This window comes from Penaeus chinensis, chromosome 10 (assembly GCF_019202785.1).
Source record: "Penaeus chinensis breed Huanghai No. 1 chromosome 10, ASM1920278v2, whole genome shotgun sequence".
Taxonomy (NCBI): Eukaryota; Metazoa; Arthropoda; class Malacostraca; order Decapoda; family Penaeidae; genus Penaeus; species Penaeus chinensis.
In genome coordinates this window covers 17,309,009-17,331,508 of record NC_061828.1, presented here as the reverse complement: position 1 = coordinate 17,331,508, position 22,500 = coordinate 17,309,009, and the positions used below count along the sequence as shown (strand labels likewise).

Below are 22,500 nucleotides of genomic sequence, written 5' to 3'. Positions count from 1 at the left end.
CGCTCGACCAATCAGCGAGCGTGCTTTAACAACAACAACAACCAATCAATGATGTTTCCATTTGATCAAGAATCCGTGACCCGAACACTCCCTAAGTAAGCACTGTTGCTATGAATATTAAAACATACTTGACCACTGGTTTGATGAATGTCTGCTAAACCTGGAACAAAACAGGTGAGTGCTGAGGAAGATAGTGCTACACCACATACTGTACAAAATTTCTGATTGCTTAGAAAGGTAAGGGGGCTGGGGAGGGGGTTTATTCGTATTGAATCTGGGGGAGAGGGTATTCTCGACCTAAATGACAGGAGAGCACCATGTTTATAGTGTTTGGTAGCAAAGACAATATATAAATTTTGCTGTTCTGTCAGATCCTTACTTGGGGTAGTCTCTAGGGTTAGTTATCTACGAATCCTCTTTCATTTTGTACTTAAATCGGCCGTCATCCCCTTCGCCCTAGAGGACGACGGTGCTGATTTGACTCTGTATGCTATCAGTAAATATGTATGTATATAATCCCATATCTAGTATGCAAATGAAAGAGGATATAGTTATTCTCATCTTCGTTATAGTAAAAACAAACTCTCGATAAAAAATATCCTAGAGAAATAAACGACGGTAAGGAACATGTAAAGAAAGAACTCAATAAGTCCTTTATCATCACTTTCGTTGTTACAAAACTGCAGAGAGGTCCCGTCTCCGACTCGCCGACGACTAGCCCCTACTTCGCGTGGAAATCCAGGGCGGGAACAGAAACATTGGAACGCACACGGATGATTTGTGAAAATAAACATGGCCTTAGAAACTTGTGCAGGTAAACATCAGATACGTGTATGTCAACCCGGCGAATACAGCCTTTTACAATCTCTTGGGACCAAAGGGGCCTTTTATATATTTTTTGGTTAAGGAACCTCAAATTAAAGTGAGAATGAACCCCGCACAAAACCACCGAATTACACAGCTATGGGATCTAAATGATGAGGATGCTAGTCTCATAGCAGGGATCATAAAAAATGGGATTCACAGAGATATTTCAGGGGATACTATTAGAAACGGTTGTAAATGGGACTAGTAACACTTTTAACGCCCTGTTATTAGATATACCTCAAAAGGACCATCGGGGGATTTGTCTTTTATTTATATATGTATCTATGTATATATATATTCATATTACATTTCATAGATTAGAACATGTCTAATTATAGAACCCATTTAACTGGACACATATCTAACAGATAAACTGGGACAAAGCTCTAGATAACTGACCAGTAGCTAACAAGACCCCACCAGCCACGTAGTTCAGTGGTTTATTTTCCTACCCCAAAATAACATGATGAAGAACACACTGTAACTAAGAGCGAAAATGTTCTTAAACTACATCTGAGCATGATGGATATTTATACTTATGTACAAATGGTGTGTTGATTTTTTTAAATAGATTATGCTTACTTTTCTTACACATTTTTTTCGTAAACAGTATTAAATATCTTATCTACATAGTCCTTATTTTCCACATATTAGACTTTCCAATAATTAACACAATAAACATCTATAAAGAGCTCTGCTATCTATTTAAGCAAAATAATCTAACTATAAATATTCGGTTAACTGTGAGAAAGATAAACCGAAGATCCAAATTGGCGTGACTTAAGAACATTCACAAATAATGAGTAAAACAGAAACTCTATCTTGATAGCATCGTCTGCCATAAGGTTACTAGCTTTTCATAATGTGTACATCATATGCCTTCTTACTAGCTTGAGCAATGTGTAAAAACAAAAAACGTTACATGCATGTACAGGCATTTTTTTCTTTCCCTCCTGTGGAGCCTTCGGCATGCGTCACCTGGGAGATTCGCATTTACCTGCACTAAAACTGTCACCCCACGACTGGCTACAGAAAACGGCGTAAATGTAGGAAAAGAAAGAGCGGAAACTTGTGTATACTGACGGAGGGTGAAAGGCATCAGTGAATGCATGGGATGTGATGAGCAAAATAAACATGCTGCGAAACTGATACTGTGTTGCGGATCGGATCTCGAGGGGGTACGGATATCAAAAATTTACATGACTGAAAGCATGAATGCATGGTCGCATGTCATGCTGAGAGCCGTCCTTGTTAATGATTTAGTACAGTGCGGAAGCAAGAGTGAATGGGGAGTACCAAATTTTCGTGATCTGCAATGTGTGTGTTTTGCCCCACTAAGACTGGGGTTTGGGGTGGCAGTAATAAGTCTTATGGGGACTAAGACTGGGGTCTGGGTTCACAGTAATGAGTCTTATGAGGAGTAAATGCCGATGGATAACTCGTGGGGTGACGTGAGAGATCAGAAACGAGAAGGAAGTGTCAGGAAACAGGTGATACGTCTAAGAACGAACACAAAATACACTGGTGTTTAGAAGGCAGCTATGACGTGTAAGTAATACCTCGAGATGACAGTAATAATATTGATGATGATGAGAATGACAATGGCGATGAAACAATCCATTATTATTAACAGTAATAATGAACCTAATAATACAGTAATATAAATAGTAGTAGTAATAATGTTAATGTTAGAAATCATTAAAAATACATAGTTTGCAGTAATAATAACATTGATAAATAAAATGCCGTTGATAATAACCAGATAAACTGTACAAATATTGATAACATAATTGATAATAATAACACTGACAATCAAACCGTTCCTAATGAAACCCAAACAATCACAATAAAATGGACTAGTGAGTGACCAAAGAAAGTAGCTATGACAACAACAGTGAAGACGACTTGACTAGGGATACTGGCGTGAGAAACTGCTCCTATAAGGACAAAGCTCCGACAGAGCGACAGTGCCATGAAGGGGAAGGACAGGAGAAACAGAAGCCAAGGATCCCCGTGACGATATCCTCCAGTCTCCTTCAAGAAGACGCTCGAGTATCGCGGTACTTGTCCGGAAATAAGTCGCTGAAGAAGCCTGAAGACCAGCGAGGGAAATCAAGAAAGGTATAACAGGGTGGATCGACGCTGAGAGACGGCATAAGAAGAAGAGAGAGAAAGAAGGGAAGTAGAAGTAGATGAACGCGTAGCATAGGGTAAGAGGGCAAGGGGCGGGGGGTGGGGGACATTTAGCACGTGACGGGAGGAAGAGGCGGAAGTACATGACACCGAGGAAGGAACACAAGGTACATCTGGTGCTGGTGATGATCAGTCTTTTGAGCGATGGGGAACACGGCTACAATGTCTGCATGTGTGGTAGTACAGGTTAGGGTATGTAGGGTAGATGGAACCCGTACTTACGTGACATACTGTACATATATATCTATGAATATATATACATACACACGCATATATATATATATATATATATATATATATATACATACATATATATACATATATATACATGCATGTATGTATATATGTATAAGTTTATATATCCATACATTTATATATCTTCGGTCATTCAGAGGGAGGCTCAAAACACAAGACCGTTAACACCGTCCCGTAAAACCGAGAATATATCGAAACAATATGAAACACGTCCAAATAAGCTACATTATATAAACGCTGAAAAGATCAGGCGGACTCCCAGCCAGATCTTCTCGTAAACATAGATTGCTACTTCCTCACGCTGGGGGAAATTATCGCCATGTTAACACATTCTAATTTTACCGCGAGTAATAAATCTACTATTCGGAAACATGAGTTGAATTATTGATACCAGTGAAATTGCGTGCGGTGATCCCGTCATACGATCTAAATAAAAATAGTATTATCCCAAGTTCTGATATTTATATATATGTATATAAATCCCGACCACTTGCCTAGAAACATTTAAGCCTATATATATATATATATATATATATATATATATATATATATATATATATGTATATATATATGATTTATTTATACAAGAATGTAGGGATTTTTGCTCCGCATTTCCACAGACTACGGCATCCAACATCTACCAACAGAGAAACATAGGAAGGTCCTGTGTTAAAACAATCGCGTTTTATCTAAATATTTCACCTTTCTATTCATAACGTCCATAAAATCTATGTAAACACTCAGATCATGATTGCAGGTCTGTTTAATAATAAATATCGATTATTCAAAAACCCTATTCATGAAACCGGTAAAGTGCACGGGCATTCATGGTGAGAGATGAGTGGTTAACGTTGATGATTTGACTAGAACTTAATTTCCTACTTCATACCACTTTAAGGAAACGGAACACCCAAGCGCAAGAAGGAGACGGCGAGGGAGGGAGGATGAGTGAATGGAGGAAGTGGAGAAGGAAAAAGAGAAGGGGGAGAAGGAAGTAAGAAAGGAACAAGGCAGATAAGTAGCCGATAATAGGAAATTAAAATGGAAAAAAACAGCCATGATTAAAATTGAGACGAAGGAAATTTTGGAAGGTCGCAATGATAAATTCGGAGGAATAACGAAAATAAGATAACAGATGACACAACGAGCAAGGCGTAAAGGACGTGAATGAAGCACAGAATGAGGTCGAAGAATGGAAGGATAAACGAGAAAAGAAATAAAAAAACATGCTTGCGATAAAACAAACACATTACTCGCAAGGAAGAGGAGGAGGGGACAGTTGAGACAGCAAGTGAGGCTCTGATCGAAGGGGCCACAGATGGTTGACAGAGGTGAAGAAAATCAAGAACTTTTGACCACGAAGAAGTCAACGAAACCGAATGCACAAAATGCTATGAGTTTAAAGTCCCTCACAGACTTCATGGAATAAAGGTTATTTCAGCTTCCATACTCAAACATTTTTTTGTATTAATGAACATTTATAGTCTAACAAGATATTGCTAGACATGAACACGAAAACATAATAGAACCATGCAGTAAATAAATTCTACCCTTATCTGTTACTCTATAAGCTATGTACATTTCAGGAGCGCTGACACTGATATCTAGTACAAATTAGGCTTATTTGATAAAAATAAATTCTTGGAAAATTCCTGAATCTGCTGAAAATCTGCTTCAGCCTTGATCACACCAATTGGATTCTATTGACCTATCTTTGGGTGAGCAACTGTATTTATGTAACAACTGTAAAATTTTTCATATGTACATATACACACTTTTATATCTATGTTTAATCCATGGGAATCCTTACAAAAATGTCTAAACAAGATAGGTTTACATTTTAATGTTTTTGATCACAAAATGTAAAACGGAAAAGCATACCTGCCAGCATAAGCAGCGACAGAAGTATATCCTGATGGCCTAGTTTGCGTCGAGTCAGCGTCAGGCAGCGAAGTTACATGTAGAGAAAAAGTGACCGCGTATATCCCGAACTTTCCGCGCCAAGTTATTGAGTTACTTATTGACCAGTAACGCAAAGTACTCTAGTTATTACCATTAGCATATGCTATATATCTTCAAGCGGTACAAAGCGATGAACATATAGGCATGAGGCTTCTTACACACAAACTGTTTACGTTGTGGATGATCACCCACGTGACGCTGGTGTCGAGGCTTGTTGCGGCCGGTCTCTGCTACTGTCTCACAGATTGTACAAAATTCAAGTAAGGCGGAACGAACAGTACTCCAGGTGTGAGGGATTCATTAGCAATACCAAGAGCACCAGAAAGGGTGATTATACACAACGTGGTTATAACCTAGGGCGACATGCTTTTCAGCGTAAACTTGGCGTGTGCGCATGCGCCGAGGGAGGCCCACATGATGTTTGGCTCCAGCTGGGCGTCGCCGCCGTGAGGCACAGGTTCTCCCACGACACTTGACAACTCTGTACACTCAGTGTCCTCAGGCAGAGTAAACTTATATCACAAGACGGGCCTCGGTTTACCAGTCGAGGGCTTCAGTCCACCTTGGCCATGGATATGCTTGCACGGGGTAAGCCAAGCTGCGGTGATGCAGTCCACATGGTGTGCCGCGCCGGGGGGGCCACACAACACTAGAGGTCCATTCCGGCCTTAGTTATTATATCACAAGAAGCACTTCATACGGCAGAGGTCGTCACCCCTACTTCTTCTCCTAGACGTCGGTACTGTTAGCAATGACTTCATGAAATCGTACAAAAGTCATATATTTATATTTATATATATTATACATATTCTCAGTATTAGCAGCTCTCTTGTAATGAATGAATATATTCATTACTGATATTAATAACTTCATACATTTAATATCCTGACATCTTTTTTTCACTGAAACTCAGAAATCTACTTATCACATCAAAGAGAATTTACAAAGAATTCTCTTTGGGCCTACAACAGAAAACCACCGTGGGAATACATATGAATGGCTACACGTACTCAGACACACAGCGGCTCCGACCCACAGGCCGAAGCCGCATCGCACACGTCACCATGCGTGAGGAATACTCATGAAAGACATTTCACACGTGTGTGGCGTAAAACATCAAGGCTGCGCTCTTCTTCCGGTCTGGTCTCGGGCCGTGTCGTGCGGCCGCGTCACAACTGTTACGGAGAGCCGCGTCACTTCACGACTGTGGCATCAACCCTACCACTGTCGCGTCACAATGGTGTTGTGACGGGCTCTGGGACTACAACCATTCTTTACGTATGTAAGTCATCATGCCATGACGTCACAAGCAATACTCTGACGTTACATCATTGCCCTGACGTCATCCTACCACCGTAACGTCACAACAATACCGTGAAGTCACATCATTGCTTTGACATCGTCCTGCCGCTGTGACGTCATAGCGCCGCACGGCCCCCGAGGCCAATGGGATGAAGGACGCAGTCTTAATCTCCATGAGGTGAGCATTAGCGTTTGTACAGAAAAGCTTTAATGATGTGTAGAGGAAAGCATTTAGCCTAGTTCTTGTAAATCAGAAGTATGTTATGATAACCAGAGAATTTATATAAACTATGTTGATCATCCATATAAACTAGTAGGAATTGTCTGATCTGCTATATCCCGGGTTCATGATGATAAAAAAGGACCTTATCGGCAATGCTCGGTCCCTGCAATGTATATATATATATATGTATATATGTATTTTTGCATTGTGGGATTCCCGCAGAGAGATATACATCTTTTTTCATAGCATAGGGTTTTATAAGACCTCCGAGTCGCCGAGTTTGAAGCGAGGAGATATCTTTTTCGAAGGTCTCTTAAGTGGTGAGATGAGAAACCCCTGTGATTTTATTTTTTTTATACAATTCATCTAAACCCTGAAAAGGTCGCTACAACTTGATTATATATATATGTATAACTCATAATAAAGTACAAGGTTTACTTCGAGTGGGCTGATTTATTATTTTTTTATTCCATCCGATTCTCTCCACGTCACACTGATTGTTTTCTGACCACTCTCGAGGTTGCCTGGAGTTCGACTACCTATCTCTATCACTCCACCTTCGATCTTGAATCTCGCGGATTACTCAACCTTTTGGTCTCTATCTCTGAAGATGCCCTCCGAGCGTCGGTCTTTTATAAAAACCCTTGAAGATCACTCCACCTTGATCTGAACCTTGGACCTTGATTTCTCAGATGTGGAAGGAAGCAGAAGTAAGCGTGGCAACGGGAGATGTTACTCTCTCCAAGTGAACTCAAGGTACTAGGTTGAGAGGCGGAATGCTTTTTTATTTTTTGTTTTTTGTTATTTTTTGTGCGGGGGAGGGGGAGAAGGAAGGAGGGGGAATTATAGGGTGAGGCAAGGTTGTTGAGGGTGTTATTCTCAGGGGCTTCAGGGATCTATGGAAAGGGCGAAGGGCCTAGAGTGTTAAGAGGATGATGGTGGGGAAGGTCGGTGGGGAGGGGGCTTTGCATATCTTTGTTAGTCTATTTTAGGATTTCGAGTCCTCTTATTGATTTTTCTTCTTTTTGCTTTCCCTTTGCTTCTTATCATCTCTCAACCACATTATATCTCTCCTTTTTAGCTATAATGATAAAGTGATAATGTGCAGGACTGCTAAGGTATGATTATCATTGCATTAATATTATACAGTTACGTGAGAATTTCATTAACCTGAGACGGTCTCGCAGACATAAAAATTGTGAGTAGATCTGAACCAAATCCTTAACCATGTATAATCAACGCAACATCATTATCCCCCCAAAAAAAGTAAGATGAAAAATCCTCATATTATAAACGTTCAGTACAACAACGAAATGACCAAAAAAAGTCGAACTTCAACGCTGGCCAACTCAGAATCAAACACATAGACCGAACCAAAGAAGAATGAAAAGTCAATCTTTGTACGATGTTATTTCTAAGTCCTCGGTTTTTAACCCTCAGCGTTGTGAAGAATGAGATCTTCGTCAGAGTCGTCGGAGATGTGAAGGTAAATTATCCAGTACATCAGATTAAAACAGACAAAACAGACCGGAAAGACGATCCTGGAGTATTTATCGATGTCAGATGGTGAGCAACCGTACAACTTGTTGAGTCCCTGGAAAGAGACGGGTCAAGGGTCAGTTGCTGGGGCCAAGTCGGAGATCTTCGTCATTACATGTGAATATGTGTCTATAAGAGCATCTTACATACTGGACACTAAACACAATGCATTGTCAGGCATATCGGTCTGAGATAGTTTTACTCTTGACTCTGACTTAGTTTACTTTGATTTTGATAAAGTCATCTCTCATATGCCGACCAGCTCTTTGTGTTTAGTGGATTATCTGTGTGATGACTATTTTAGTTACAGTATAAATGCTACAAATGCATTTGGTGTATAATTGCAAAGCTAAAATATTTCTATAACTATTAGTATATTTGTTTGAGGCAATATTTATCTAACTATCGCATTGATGATGTTATAAGCATTGGGATAAAACACGATTTTCCATTAATATTATTCATGATTTACTTACCCTTGCATTTATCCTAAACATTGGCAAAAAATGCTATTCTGGATCTCTGTTCATTTAAAACACGAGTGAAGATATAACTTCTTAACAACTTGAACAGAATCTTTCGTACTTGAACAGTTACGAACATGTGCCAGGAACGACGAGTGTACACCTCTCTCTTACCCTTTCTCTCTTCCTTACCTTTCTTCTCGCTTCTATTTTTTTAACTACTTGCATTCTCCGTTACCATTCTTCCTGACTTGCGCTCATGCATGCACGTGTACAGGCTCGCTCACAAGAAGGTCCTTGATACAGACCTTTAGAGCATGGATTCACACTACGACAAAGACACTTTTTAACATCTGTGAAGTACATAAACGATGTATATAGAAGTAAATATATGAATGCAGTTGACATACGCATAGACATACACACATACATCTTCACAGACACACACACGCGCACGCACACGTACACACACACACACACACACACACACACACGCACACGCACAAGCACACACACGCACATACACACACACACACACAAGCACGCACTTACATACAAACACGCACAAACCCGCACATCGTCTTCTCTTCATTCTACGTGTTCTCCCTTTCACTCTGCGCAGTGAGGCTGAGGTACACCTCCCTCAGGTTGCCGGCATGCACACTTTAGTCACCTTGGACCCGCCGCTCTCAAAGAACAAGCACCTGATTATATTGATTTTATTCCACCTATTTCTATCCTCTCTCGGTTATACGGTGAGGAGGTACAAGATTATTATGACTTAGGCCCCTCTCTACAGTCAGGACAAGTCTTCGAGAACGCTGGGTGCAAGGGAGACCGACGCCAGGTCTTTCGCGAGCTGAAAGCCTGGGCTTCTTACAAGCTACACTTAGGGCTACAGCAGACCAAAGAGATATCCAACATACATGTTGTCTCAGCGCGAAATTAGTTGTGATCTGTAAAACAACAAAAGGAAAAAATGATTTTCTGTCATTCTTGTTTCTAAAATATATTAAAAAAACGAGTGTGTCTTCTCCGTGGGTTTAAACCAGAGTAATAAGTAAAAGTTTCTGGCTACACCAAGGTCATGGTGATGATTCAAATATACTGTAAAAAAGAACTTGGCAGCTAGAACTGGCTAAAACTCGGCATGTCATTAATTCCTAGAAGCGCATTACAGGTTTTTGTAGCCACTAGTGCTGACTACCTAAATGCATTCCATCTCGGTCAAAGTAGACAAGATTATGACTAGCATGGACTGTGGGTAAGTGATTTCTTTGTACTTTGTATTAAGGAATTATGAATGCTACCTATGCTAGCAGAGGCAAGACAATCCTGTAATGAGAGATCTTGGGCTAGCAGACTCAAGTAGCTGCGAGATTATAACATGATGCACATTCTTTGTTGAAATAGCAGGTAACGAATGCCTGATAATCCTCTTATGCCTTAAGATCAAGATGCTGAGTACAGGATGCCGGCATGAGACTGGCAGTTGCACATGCAAAAAATAAGAAACGAAAAAAGTCAATTGTATTTACATTATGCACATGGTTTCATGATGCTTCAGAAGCAAATACTTTTCTCTAAAAATGCAAAATTTCGAGAACAGTATAGAACTGTGGGTAAGGAGAGGCATCTGGTTCTTGTAGACTGATGTAGTAAATTCAGCATCTTGCCTAAACATTTCAGTAAATATCTTGACCGAGTAAGACAAGACTGCTCTGTGGCGCTTCTTAAACTCTTTCTTAAGTAGTAAAACGGTGTGTGTACATGGACGATTTTTGTCCCTGGCTCTTTGCCTATTAAGCGTAGAGCTCGGGTAAGTGTAAGTAGTGGATCTTATCTACTTTTATCTGTCACAACTTTGAAAACTTATATTCATTTGTTAAAGTTGCTCTTAGTTGTTTACAGAAACATACAAAATTACAGACTTGATAAAGCTTAAGAAAGGCTTTAGTATATATTATCAAAAAGGTAGTCTGAACTCGGTTACAGGAGAGAAAGATTTTGGAAATTTTGGAGGAGTCGAAAGCTGATACATTCTCGCCATCATCTTACTGTACAGGAGTATCTCTAGGGTCGTGAGGCAGCCAAGACGAAGGCAGATCAGGTCATCCTCAGGGGTAGAGGGGAGTAGGGGGGGGGCGAAGACAACCAAGTCGAGGGGACTTTATCCAGGATTTTTGGAGACATTTATCCTAAATATAGGGAATGGAGAGTTCATGGAGTGGACGGGTTATGGGGTCAAATTAACCTTGAATCGTGCTGCATCCTGTTTGAAAGGGTAGGAGGAGGGGAACGGGACGGGGTCATCTCAGGTCGAATAGTCGCTAAAATGAGAAATATTGGAGGGCAAAAATAATAAATTTCATGGGGCATCAAAGTCGAGAAGGCGCGGCATAGGGGCACTGGGGGATGGCGGGGCAGAGGAGAAAAGGTGGTAAATAAACGTCAATTTCTTCTAACGTTGACTCACGCCTGAAGGAGTTGTGTCAGAAACGTTTGGTGGCGGCGGGAAGGGTGGGAGGGAGGGGTATATTGAAGGGTGGGTTCAGTAGTAGCTGGTAGGTAAACGGGCAAGTTTGTACGCTTTCCTGTTCTTAGTAAGGAAAGGAATGACTGGTTGGGATAGAGGCAAGGATAAGTGGCAGGATAGGAATAAACAGGATTTAGTTTTAGATTTTCAAAGGATGTACAATCCAGAGTTACAGGCAGGATGTCGAAGTGAAAAGGACAAAGGAAATACTGAAGTATGATGCTAGGAGGTTATTGAGGTGGGTCATGGCTCCAGTAACAGGTCACTGGTTGGGCACAGAGCACACTTGGGCACGCTTCTGATAGAAGTATAGATAGACAGGCAGAAGAAAAGACAGAAAAGAGTCTAACGGTCAGGTAGAGATAAAGCTAAACACGTACTTTCTGTCAAGATATCTTGACAGAAAGAAAGACATAGAATTTAGGTAAATAGACAAATAGGTTGAGAGAGAGAGAGAGAGAGAGAGAGAGAGAGAGAGAGAGAGAGAGAGAGAGAGAGAGAGAGAGAGAGAGAGAGAGAGAGAGAGAGAGAGACAGAGAGAGAGAGAAAGAAAGACAGAAAGAAAGAAAGAAAGAAAGAAAGAAAGAAGAGAGAGAGAGAGAGAGAGAGAGAGAGAGAGAGAGAGAGAGAGAGAGAGAGAGAGATTCTTTGATTGTGTACAGAAGGTTGACGAAGCATACCCAGAGCGCCAATGGAAGGGTAAGGAGGGGACAGGACACTACATCCCTATGATAATAGGGGAGAGTGAAAGGCACAGACTACAGTCCTACTACAAGGGTACTGACCAGATACAATGAAGAGGAAAGGGTAGGAGGGAACTCGTCCTAACATACAGGTTGGGGTGGATAGAGGGATGGGAAAAGAGAGAAGAAGCGAGGTGTTGCAAAACCCTGTAAGGGTAGAGATAAGCAGGTTACTATACCTTGTTGATGTCCTTATGTGGCAACAAGTTAGCAATGGGAGGTGGGGCTTCCTCGTCTGCCCTCCCGTTGATGGTGTTCTCAAGGGTGCCACCTTTGGTGTGGGTCTTCGGATCGTGAAGCTTATACCGGACCTCCTGGAACAATGAGCGACTTACGACCGGGCCAGGAATAGCTACTTGGCTTTGGCTCTTGCTCATGGGGTTATCCATGACCCAGAGCGGATTACAGCGCCTGTGCTGTAAGATGATTCTACGCTAATTACACTCTATACCGACTACAGTCTATGTCAGTTATATCATACGTCAGAGAAAAGGTGCATGCTTTTGACATTATCCATGTATAAATGCATAATTGTCATAAACAAGAAAGTTTATTATTAGACCTAATGAAAGGCTCTGGAGTGCAAATAATAGTGATAAATTGTGTGGAACCCAAATGGGACTGGAAAATAATTTATGAAGCCCATTCATACGTGCGTGTGGCATTTTACATCTACCTCTCACATAATACTTTATTTTCCTTCAGTCGCCGTGCCTCACTGAGTATTTGGTGCTTCGTGCGATATGGTGCCAGGGAATACTCTGCGGCTGATATTCGTCCACTGCAATGCATTGTGCTTTGTGATCTTCGCATTATATATAAAGAGTTTGGTGCTTTAGGAAGGTGCATTGTCGGGTGCTATTAGGTGATTTTTTTTTTTTTTTTTTTTTTTTTTACTGTATGGTGCATAACGTATGAAAATGTGTGACACTGCAGATATGGTTTCAGATTCTATGCAAATAGATATAATTCGGAACATGAGCAATGTTTATACAAAAGGTAAGAAGGAAGTTGTTGTAGGTAACTATCCCTAGTTGTTCCCAATAAAAAGAAACAAAAATGCCTACATAAAGTTACCCATACAATGCTACCATTTGCACCTTTGGATTAGCATACACACGTAACCAAGTCAAGGCAGATAGATAGGTAAAACCCCTTTGTTCACAATAGAATACTGGAAAACCGACCACACCGACTGCTCAGTTAGAGTAGCAGATAACCTGCCTGTGTTTTCCTTTAAATGCGTAGAAATTCCCGACAGTAATTCCTCTCCCCTTTGGTCCCATCTGGAAACCGCTTGTCTGTAGCTCCTTTCTCAACATTTAGTAGTGTGTTTAAGCTTCTCTCTCACCTGGTGATTCGTAGTGCTACACACTTGACGTAGTATGATAATCGTCCTTTCTCCACAACATGAATTTGCCCTCGTGGGAAAATTGATAATGGCTCTCCATCTTCATGTGCCTTCCCCTTCCCCCCTTGCTCCCGCTCTTTAACCTACCACAGGTGTACCTCTTAAGCAATATGCTTCTGCAACTTTTTTCCTATATTCCTTTGTCATAAGATGGCTTAGAGATATTAGATGAGAAAGGATGATGAAAAACAGCTCTGTAAGACAGCATGATATCGTGTGTTTCCAGGAATTTTATTCCAAAATGCCAATCTCTTTGTTGTTTATCAGGTTTTCATTTCGTGTTAGACAGAGAAAAACATTCCAAAAGATCCTCCCGCTCTTATCACCTTCATCCTGTTAACAATATTCCTCCCAAAATCAAATAAGGAGGTCTCCACGTCCTCCATAACTACGCGGCAACTCATAACTGTTCTCTCTCCCTCCCTCCGTGTGACCCAGTAATACTACTCGAGGTAAGTTAAAGGTAAGCGACCCTTTGTAGAGAGGTTGGGGACGATCGTTGCGAGGCGGCGTTCCAGATGCTTCCGCAGCCGTAGCTTCGGAAAATTGTTTATTACGACGATTTCATTTTTGTGAAGCGGATGGGAAAGGACAACGATGTCATCCTAAACGGTCCCCTGGAATATTGCGTCCCTCTGGCTACGTTACACAGGGCGACGAGGTATGGCCGCCGGTGTTGACGACATTTGATGAATCCCCAATCCAATTCTCTTGTATCTCTCTTGCCAGCTGGGTTGACTTAGTGGCGAGGGGAACCGGGGTCACGAATTGACCAACGTATACGAGGCATTTTTTATTTTTTTTTATTTAACGAAAAATGCAATTTTCTCAGTCCGGTTCGCTTTCCCTCTCTTTGTTCTCTGTTTGTTTGTCGCTGTCTCGGTCTTTGTGAGTTTGTCTCTCTGTTTGTTGCACCTCCCTCTTTCCTCTCCCTACCCCTTTTCTCTCTTCTCCCCCCCCCCCTCTCTCTCTCTCCCTCTCTCTCTCTCTCTCCCTCTCTCTCTCTCTCTCTCTCTCTCTCTCTCTCTCTCTCTCTCTCTCTCTCTCTCTCTCTCTCTCTCTCTCTCTCTCTCTCCCTCTCCCTCTCTTCCTCTCTTCCTCTCTCCCTCCCTCCATCTCCATCTCTCTTTTCATATTTGCACTTTGTCATTAAGCAAATAAGTTCGACCGCTGTCAGTTCGAAATTCAGAGAAAAGCAAAATCGAAGCGAAACGGTAGCGCAGGCGGGAAAGGGTGAGGGGGGGGGGGGGGGGAGGAGAGGGAGGACAGGGGAGGCGGACACGTAATGTCAATATAAAGGGGAATCGGGAAAGAGTAGTTTGAAGTTAAACAAAGCCATTATTTGAATAGCGGACACGTGGAAGGGTCGGGGGCAGAGTGCGAAAAAAAAACGAAAAGTGGCGGGAGATAGGGATGAAGATAAGTAGATAAAGGTGAACAAAGGAGAGAAAAGGAAGAAAGAAAGAAAAGAAGGAAGGAAGAAATGAAGAAAAATTAAAAGAAAGAAAGAAAAAAAAAAGGAAATAGACTAAGAAGAGATGGAAAAATTGATAGATTAACGTGTAAATAGAAAGACATAAATCAAAGAAAAATAGACAATCAAGAGAGACTTAAACAACGAAGATTTGTTTGTCTTCTAAAGGAATAATTCACGAAAACCACTTCATTACTACAGGCAGCCACCTACGGCGCTCGAAACCGCGGTGCAGCAGGCAGGTGGACGAAGGGAAGGGGCAGAGATGGGGATGAGAGAAGGGAATTTAGGAGGAAGGGGGAGTAAGGGAGGAGAGAGTTGGGAAGGGCAAGGGATTTAGGAGGAGTGGGGAGTCTCAGGGAGGAATGGGGAGCTTGGGAGGAGAAGGGAGTTCAGCTTCCTGGAGAGGCTGAGTCGAGGATGTTACAAGTGTACACTCCTCTCCCCGGGCGATCCATGCCGCGTTGTCATGGTAACCTCCCAGGGCAGCCACCGGGAGGATGCCAAGCCCCGCCCACCCTCACCTCAGGGGTTTATGCAGATCGCGCCGCTGGACCTGTGTGAAATTTCTCCCAACTAACAAGCCGGCTGCACTTCTCCCGCGGCCACTCCACTCAGGCCGCCCCCTCTCCTCCGCCGTGCGCTGCCCGCCCTCTCTCCAGCGCCTGCCCGATACGCCAAGTCGGGACCTCCTGCCTCCGGCCGCCCAATACGGCCGCCCACGCGCGCTCAACTACGCAACGTGTCACTCTGGTCTCCGCCAGTGAAGGGTAATGCAATTTCCCGTTGAACCCGTCATGGAACGCGCAAACATATGAGCGGTAAAAGAGATGCATAACGTATATAGATATTTCATATGAAGTACAAATACACATATAGAATAGTAAAAATGTATATTACTATTAGCAGTGATGCTAATAGCAATAGTAATCATAATGCTAACAACAGCGAATAACATTTCCCCTTGTTTCTGAATTATCTATTATACCCTATATTTAATTTCAACAACAATGCATTGTTATCGACAGCGGCAGCGTGAATCTGCGAGTTAGCAATGTTTTAGCGACATGATTTGTGTGTAACGATAAAGCACTGGCAACGTCATTAAAATTTCCGACGTCGACAATTTTCTCTATTTTATTTTTCGGTTTTTGATATTTCTATTTTTATTATTATTAATGTCAATGTTTTCATACCAAATCGTTAGTCTTCATATGTGAGAGTTTGTTTCCTAGCTTACCTGTCTATTTATCTGCTCGCCTGTCTCTTTGCCCAATTGTCTGTCTATCTGCTTCCTTCGCCCCTCTCTCTCGCTCTCTTACTCTCTGTTTCTCTTTTTCTGTCTGTATGTCTGTCTCTCTTTCCTTTTCTCTGTTTCTCCTTCCCTAACTTCCTCCATCCCTCCCCCTGTCCCTCTCTCTTCCTTCCCCTTTCTTTCATTCTCCTTTCTCCCTCCCTCCCTCTCTCTTTCTTTCCTCTCTGTCTCCTCTCCTTCCCTCTCCCGCTCTCGCAAAAGGAACCTCGAAGGGAACTTGATGAAGGGAGGTGAGTCGGAGAGAATCCCGCGAAGACAGCCAGTGAGAAGGTCTGGTCGGAGATGAATGTTTGATGCTTCATTTCTCCGTCCGTGGGTGTCTAAGGGAAGGGCATGGGCGAGCAGGAAGGAAGGAGGCAGGAAGGGCGAAGGAAAGAGAGGAGAGGAGGCCAAGAATGGTGTTCTGGCGTCTTTCACGTACGTACACATGGATATAGATACGCATATGTAAAAAACACACACGTACTGTCGCCCACGTATACAGCATACACACGCCTCTAAACAAACACACACACAGAACACAGCTCATACACATGTATGAAACCAGGACAGTGCGACCTTTCCCTCCTTTGGCTCTCTCCCCTCCCCTCTGTCCACTCCCCCTTCCCCTGTAGCCGCCCATCCTCAGCTGGAGAACCTCTGCGACAACAACATTCCGGTGCCTGGCTTGACATCTTGCTGGACCCCACCCTGGAATGCTCTCTCCCTCCCCTCCTTCTTGTTTTGAGACATACCATCTCGAGGGTCTTACCTGGCCGCACCTGCGCTGGATTGCTTCACTAGTTCCTCCCTGCGCTCGGCCTTGTCAAATCGACGCTCACTTCGGCTGTTGTATTCTTGGCATTGTAATTTGCTTATATGTAGCAATGTGATTTTTATCCGCTCTAAAACCCAATTACTGATGTACTTTATCCCCCCCCTAAAGATCCTGTCTATATTTGTCCTTAAAAGAAGCACATATAGTTGTCCTCTTTATCTGAATCGATATCTACTTACTCTTATTAACAACATTATAACCGTCCTCTATTTCTTCATATGACCCACTTCCCAGCAGTTGCCTATCCACCCCCGCCCCCTGCCCACTTGACCTACCAGAGGCCTCCCATGCACGCCGCCAGGAAAGTGATTATTGAAACTCAGAAGCATTCCTGCCATGGTTGGGGGAAGTGGAGACATCTGGCCTGCGATGCGACCTTCGACAACTCGCCTCCTTTGCCTCTCTCTATATGTCCGCTACACGTGCGCATTTGCCTCTTTATCTGTGTTCTTCTGTCTGTCTGTGTCTGTGCTTGTGTTTGTCTTTCTAATCTCTGTCTCTCTCTCTCTCTCTCTCTCTCTCTCTCTCTCTCTCTCTCTCTCTCTCTCTCTCTCTCTCTCTCTCTCTCTCTCTCCCTCACCCTTACCCTTTCCCTCTCCCTCTCCTTGTCTCTCTCCTTCTCTCCTCTCTTTCTCTCTCCCACCTTCCTCTTCTTCTGGCTACCCAACAGACTTATAATTCGAGTCCTCAATCTATCTGCTTTATCCCCCCCCTTCCCCGCCTCCGATACTTTAATATTCCTCTATATCCCCATTCTTTAGGCTTACCAGTTGATGCTTCCTCGCTTGGCTTCCATCACCTACAATTTTGATGACGCTGCCGGTGTATGGGGTACGTGGTTTCAGTGTAGGTGGGTGGGAGAAGGAGGAGGAGGGGAGGGGTTAGTAGGGGATTATTGTGGAAGAAAAAAAAGGCAGGAGTGATCGTAAGTTGTGGTGGCGGAAGTAGGGATGGTGGTATTAGCTGTGCTTATTAGTAGTAGGAGTATTAGAAGTGGTAGGAGTTTGTGTAGTAATTGCAGTAGCTGGTGTAGTTGTTTGTGTTTTGATGGTATAGTACGTGTGAAAGACAGATATATATAAAGGTAGATAGGTTGAAGAGAAGAGAAGAGAAAAGACTAAAAGAGAAGATATGCGAGAAGAGAAGAGAAAAGACTAAAAGAGAAGAGAAGAGAAGAGACGAGAAAGGAGAGAAGGGAAGAGATGAAAAGAGAAGAGAAAAGAAGAGAAGAGATAGGAGGAAAGAGAAGAGAAGAAAAGATAACAGAAGAAAAAAGAGAAGAGAGGAGAAGAAAAGAGACCAGAAGAGATGGTAAGAGAAACGAATAGAATAGAGTGGAATAGAATAGAATATAAGAGAAGAGTATCGTTAAAAGGCAGCCAGCTATTGGGACAATTTTTTATCCTCACGCTGGCACGAGAGAAATTACACTGACCTTTTCTGTCATTCAGAATAACACAGCATAAAGTGAATCTCAAATTCACATCCCTAACTAAGGTATTAACGAGACGGCCGCTAGAATTCAATTTTAGTTCCAAGAATAAACTACACCAAAATGAAAGCCTTTGTACGGACTTTTATTTTTCCTTTTGCGAAAATAAAATGATGAGAGAAAAATGGAAAAAAGGAGTCAAGTGGCTTGGATAATGTGCGCGATGTGTGTGCCAAAGGAGCGCTTTAAGAGGAAAAAGAAAGAGAGAAAGGAAGGAAGGAAGAAAAAAAGAAAGAAAAGAAAGAAGAAAGAAAGGAAGGAAGGAAAAAAAAATGAGAGAAAGAAAGAGAGAAGACGATGACGAAAGGGAAGGAGGAGAAGGAGAGGAAAGGAGAAGAAGAAGGAGGAGGAGGAAGAGGAGGAGAAGTGGATGGGGGAAGAGGAGGAGGAGGAGGAGGAGGAGGAGGAGGAGGAGGAGGAGGAGGAGGAGGAGGAGGAGGAGGAGGAGGAGGAGGAGGAGGAGGAGGAGGAGGAGGAGGAGGAGGAGGAAGAGGAGGAGGAGGAGGAGGAGGAGGAGGAGGAGGAGGAGGAGGAGGAGGAGGAGATGAAGAAGAAGAAGAAGAAGAAGAAGAAAAAGAAGAAGTAGAAGAAGAAGAAGAAGAAGAAGAAGAAGAAGAAGAAGAAGAAGAAGAAAAGAAGAAGACGGAGAAGAAGAAGAAGAAGAAAAAGAAGGGTGAGAAGGGGAAGAGAAAGAGAACGACATAGTGAGAGAAACATGGAGAGAGAAAGGTAAATGGCGGCATCTAAACCAAAAAAAGAAGAAGAAGAAGAAAAAAAAAAAGGAAAACGTAGAATTCGCGGTTACCATCTGAAGGGGAAGCTGACGACCAAGGATACGCGGACTGATTTTCGATGAGGAAATTTCTATAGCGAAAACTTGGAAAACTCTCTCTCTCTCTTTCTCTTGCTCTCTCTCTCTCTCTCTCTTTCTCTTGCTCTCTCTCTCTCTCGCTCTCTCTTTCTCTTGCTCTCTCTCTCTCTCTCTCTTTTTCTCTTGTTCTCTGTCTCTCTCTTTCTCTTGCTCTCTCTCTCTCTCTCTCTCTTTCTCTTTTTCTCTCTGCCTCTTTCTATTCTCTCTCTCTCTCTCTCTGCCTCTTTCTATCACTTCTCTCTCTGTCTCTTTCTAGTTTTCTCTCCTTTCTCTTCCCTATTCTACTCTTCTCTTCTCTCCCCCCTCTCTCTCTTTCTCTTCGACTGGCGTAAGATAAATGGGTAATATCTCGGGTGGAAGATAAAATGAAGATCGAGGTTGGAGACTGTGATGACGTCATTGGAGGTAATGTGTCACTGGAGGCTCGAGAAGCAGGTAAGAGAGAATAAAAAAGTGTGATGAAGAACGAAAAGAATCCTATAATGACGACGGTCCTGCGGCGACCCTCCTACTGCTCAGCGCAAGCACAGGGACTCGCTTCTCCTCCGAAACGCTGGCATCTTCACAGCAATTGTAACATTGCATTATGCCACAAACTTGCGCAGAAAAAATGGGTATAGGTCTCTCTCTATCTCTCTCTCTCTCTCTCTCTCTCTCTCTCTCTCTCTCTCTCTATATATATATATATATATATATATATATATATATATATGTATATATATACATATATATATGTGTGTGTGTGTGTGTGTGTGTGTGGGTGTGTGTGTGTGTGCATATGTACACACACACACACACATACACACACACACACACACACACACACACACATACACACACACACACACACACACACACACACACACATACACACATACACACACACATACACACACACACACACACACACACACACACACACACACACATATATATATATATATAGATAGATGCAGATAGACATGGCTATACACACATTTTATATATATATATATATATATATATATATATATATACATATATATATATATATATATATATATATGTATACACACACACACACACACACACACACGCGCGCACACGATACCAACACTATGGGTTCACCAAGTCCTTCACCTCCAAAAAAAAAAGGTAAAACAAAAGTCCGCGGGATCAGCCACAACGCCTTCACAACAAGATCATCACCCTGAGGAGGCCCCCGCCGCAAGAAGGTCATCACCACAACAAGTCCGGCGTCACAACAAAGCCATCACCACAATAGAACCGCGGGAGACTGCAGGAGAAGGTCCATGCTAGAATAATGGTGCCATTTGCAGTCGCGACGGGGAACGGCGGTCGGACAGCGCCGTTGAGGTCTGGTGGGAGAAGGGAGGAGAGGGGAAGGAGGAAGAAGGCAGGGGAGGGAGAGGGAGGAGAGAGAGAGGGAGGAGAGGGAGAGGGAAGGGAGGGAGAAGGAAGGGAGGAAGAAGGGAGGGGAGGGAGAGGTAGGGACGGAGGTGGGGGACTGAAACTATGGATGAGGGGGGGAAGGTGGAAATAGGCAAGAAGGGGAAATGGGAAAATGGGAAAATATATGGGATCGAGGGAAGAAAGGAGGGGGAATAGGGGGGTTATTGGATTCCCTTTTGAGCACTGTGGGCAGTAGACGGTAAATGTGGGGATATCGAGAGGAGAGAAGAGAAGAGACGAGAAGAGAAGTGAAGAAAAGAGAGAAGAGATAATACCAAAAGGCAGTTTTCGATAAAGTAGGAATGAATATGAAAATAATTAAAGAGAAAGAGGGCAGAGAAAACCCAGATGAAGCAAACAGAAATGGGATATCGTAGCAATGAAAAAGGTATGACTCTCCTAAATTAATGAAAATGATCAACCGACGATGTGGAGGAATGATGAGAAGCTCATTAAACTTTAGTATCGAGGAAATGGAACACGATAAGTTTATAAAGAAAGAAAGAAAGAAAGAAAAAAAAAACCCAGAGATAACAGCCGAGAAGTGAGAGCAAATCGAAAGTGCAAAACAGAAGAGAAACGCTAGAAAACAAATAAAGTTACGCATGATACATAGAGACATTCTTTAAATAAAATGCATCCTCGCAAACATCTCGTCCTTAACAGCAACCGATTATCATGGCTCTGCATCACTGTTATGGCACCATGGCAGTTTTGCGGCATTAAAATGTCCCTCTATTAGCCTTATAACGTTCAAGCAGTTTTATAGATGGCGTCTCCTCAAAGGATGACGTCACTGTCTTCGCTGGAGTGGTCTGGTCTTTATTTTTTGTTCTAAATTTCTTCTTCCTTTTCATAGTAACACTATTGTTGTTATGATCATTATCATTAAAATTATAATCATTATCACTATCACTGTTGCTTTAACTATCGTTATTATTATAGGTACCATTATTATAATTCCTATAAATTTATCCTCGTTATTAAAACTATTATTGTTTTTAACAACCCAGTTGATTGATTCCTTTATTCAAATTGAATGACTGTAGAGGTATTGACAGAATTAATAATCACCCTCTTTTTCTATTTTTGGACGGAAACAAATAGACGAACAAACGAAAGCAAAAAGATATAAAGATAGATAGACAAAGCGTTATTAAAGAATGAAGGGCAGATAACTTAAAGAGAGAGAGGAAATGGGAGAGAGAGAGAGAGAGAGAGAGAGAGAGAGAGAGAGAGAGAGAGAGAGAGAGAGAGAGAGAGAGAGAGAGAGAGAGAGAGAGAGAGAGAGAGAGGCGGCAAAATTCCAAATGAAGTAGGTCGGAAAGGGTTTAAAAATCTTTATTCAAAGAGATAAATGAATTTACATCTCGTTGGCTGCAAAACCTCGCACTGGCGAAGAAATTTTGTGTGATCTTACTAGAATTGAGGATTCTGAAAGGCGAGTATTTTTTTATATAAATAAAATTGAGGAAATACTAGCAAAGGAAGAAGAAGAAAGGGAAGAAAAGGACATGTAACAATATTTTTTTTGGAATCCGAGGAAAAACAGGAAAAGAAGAACAAAATGTGCGGAGAGGTGAC

General features: G+C 42.3%; 1 protein-coding gene across 12 annotated transcripts in view; it reads right to left on the bottom strand.

The window, feature by feature from the left end:
- LOC125029970 (gamma-aminobutyric acid receptor subunit beta-like) overlaps positions 1-22,500 on the bottom strand; it is a 330,100-nt gene that overhangs the window by 242 nt on the left and 307,358 nt on the right. For 5 of the 12 annotated variants that reach the window (XM_047620165.1, XM_047620164.1, XM_047620169.1 and 2 more), the window contains 3 exons: positions 12,264-12,398; positions 9,732-9,761; positions 1-8,396 (listed from right to left, as the gene is read on the bottom strand). The exon at positions 1-8,396 is cut by the window's left edge and continues 242 nt beyond it. In XM_047620165.1, the coding sequence (XP_047476121.1) occupies positions 8,232-8,396; positions 9,732-9,761; positions 12,264-12,398 (330 nt within the window). In that variant the 3' untranslated portion in view covers positions 1-8,231. The remainder of the gene's footprint in view (positions 8,397-9,731; positions 9,762-12,263; positions 12,399-22,500) is intronic. The other 7 variants (XM_047620168.1, XM_047620173.1, XM_047620176.1 and 4 more) reach the window with 4 other exon arrangements.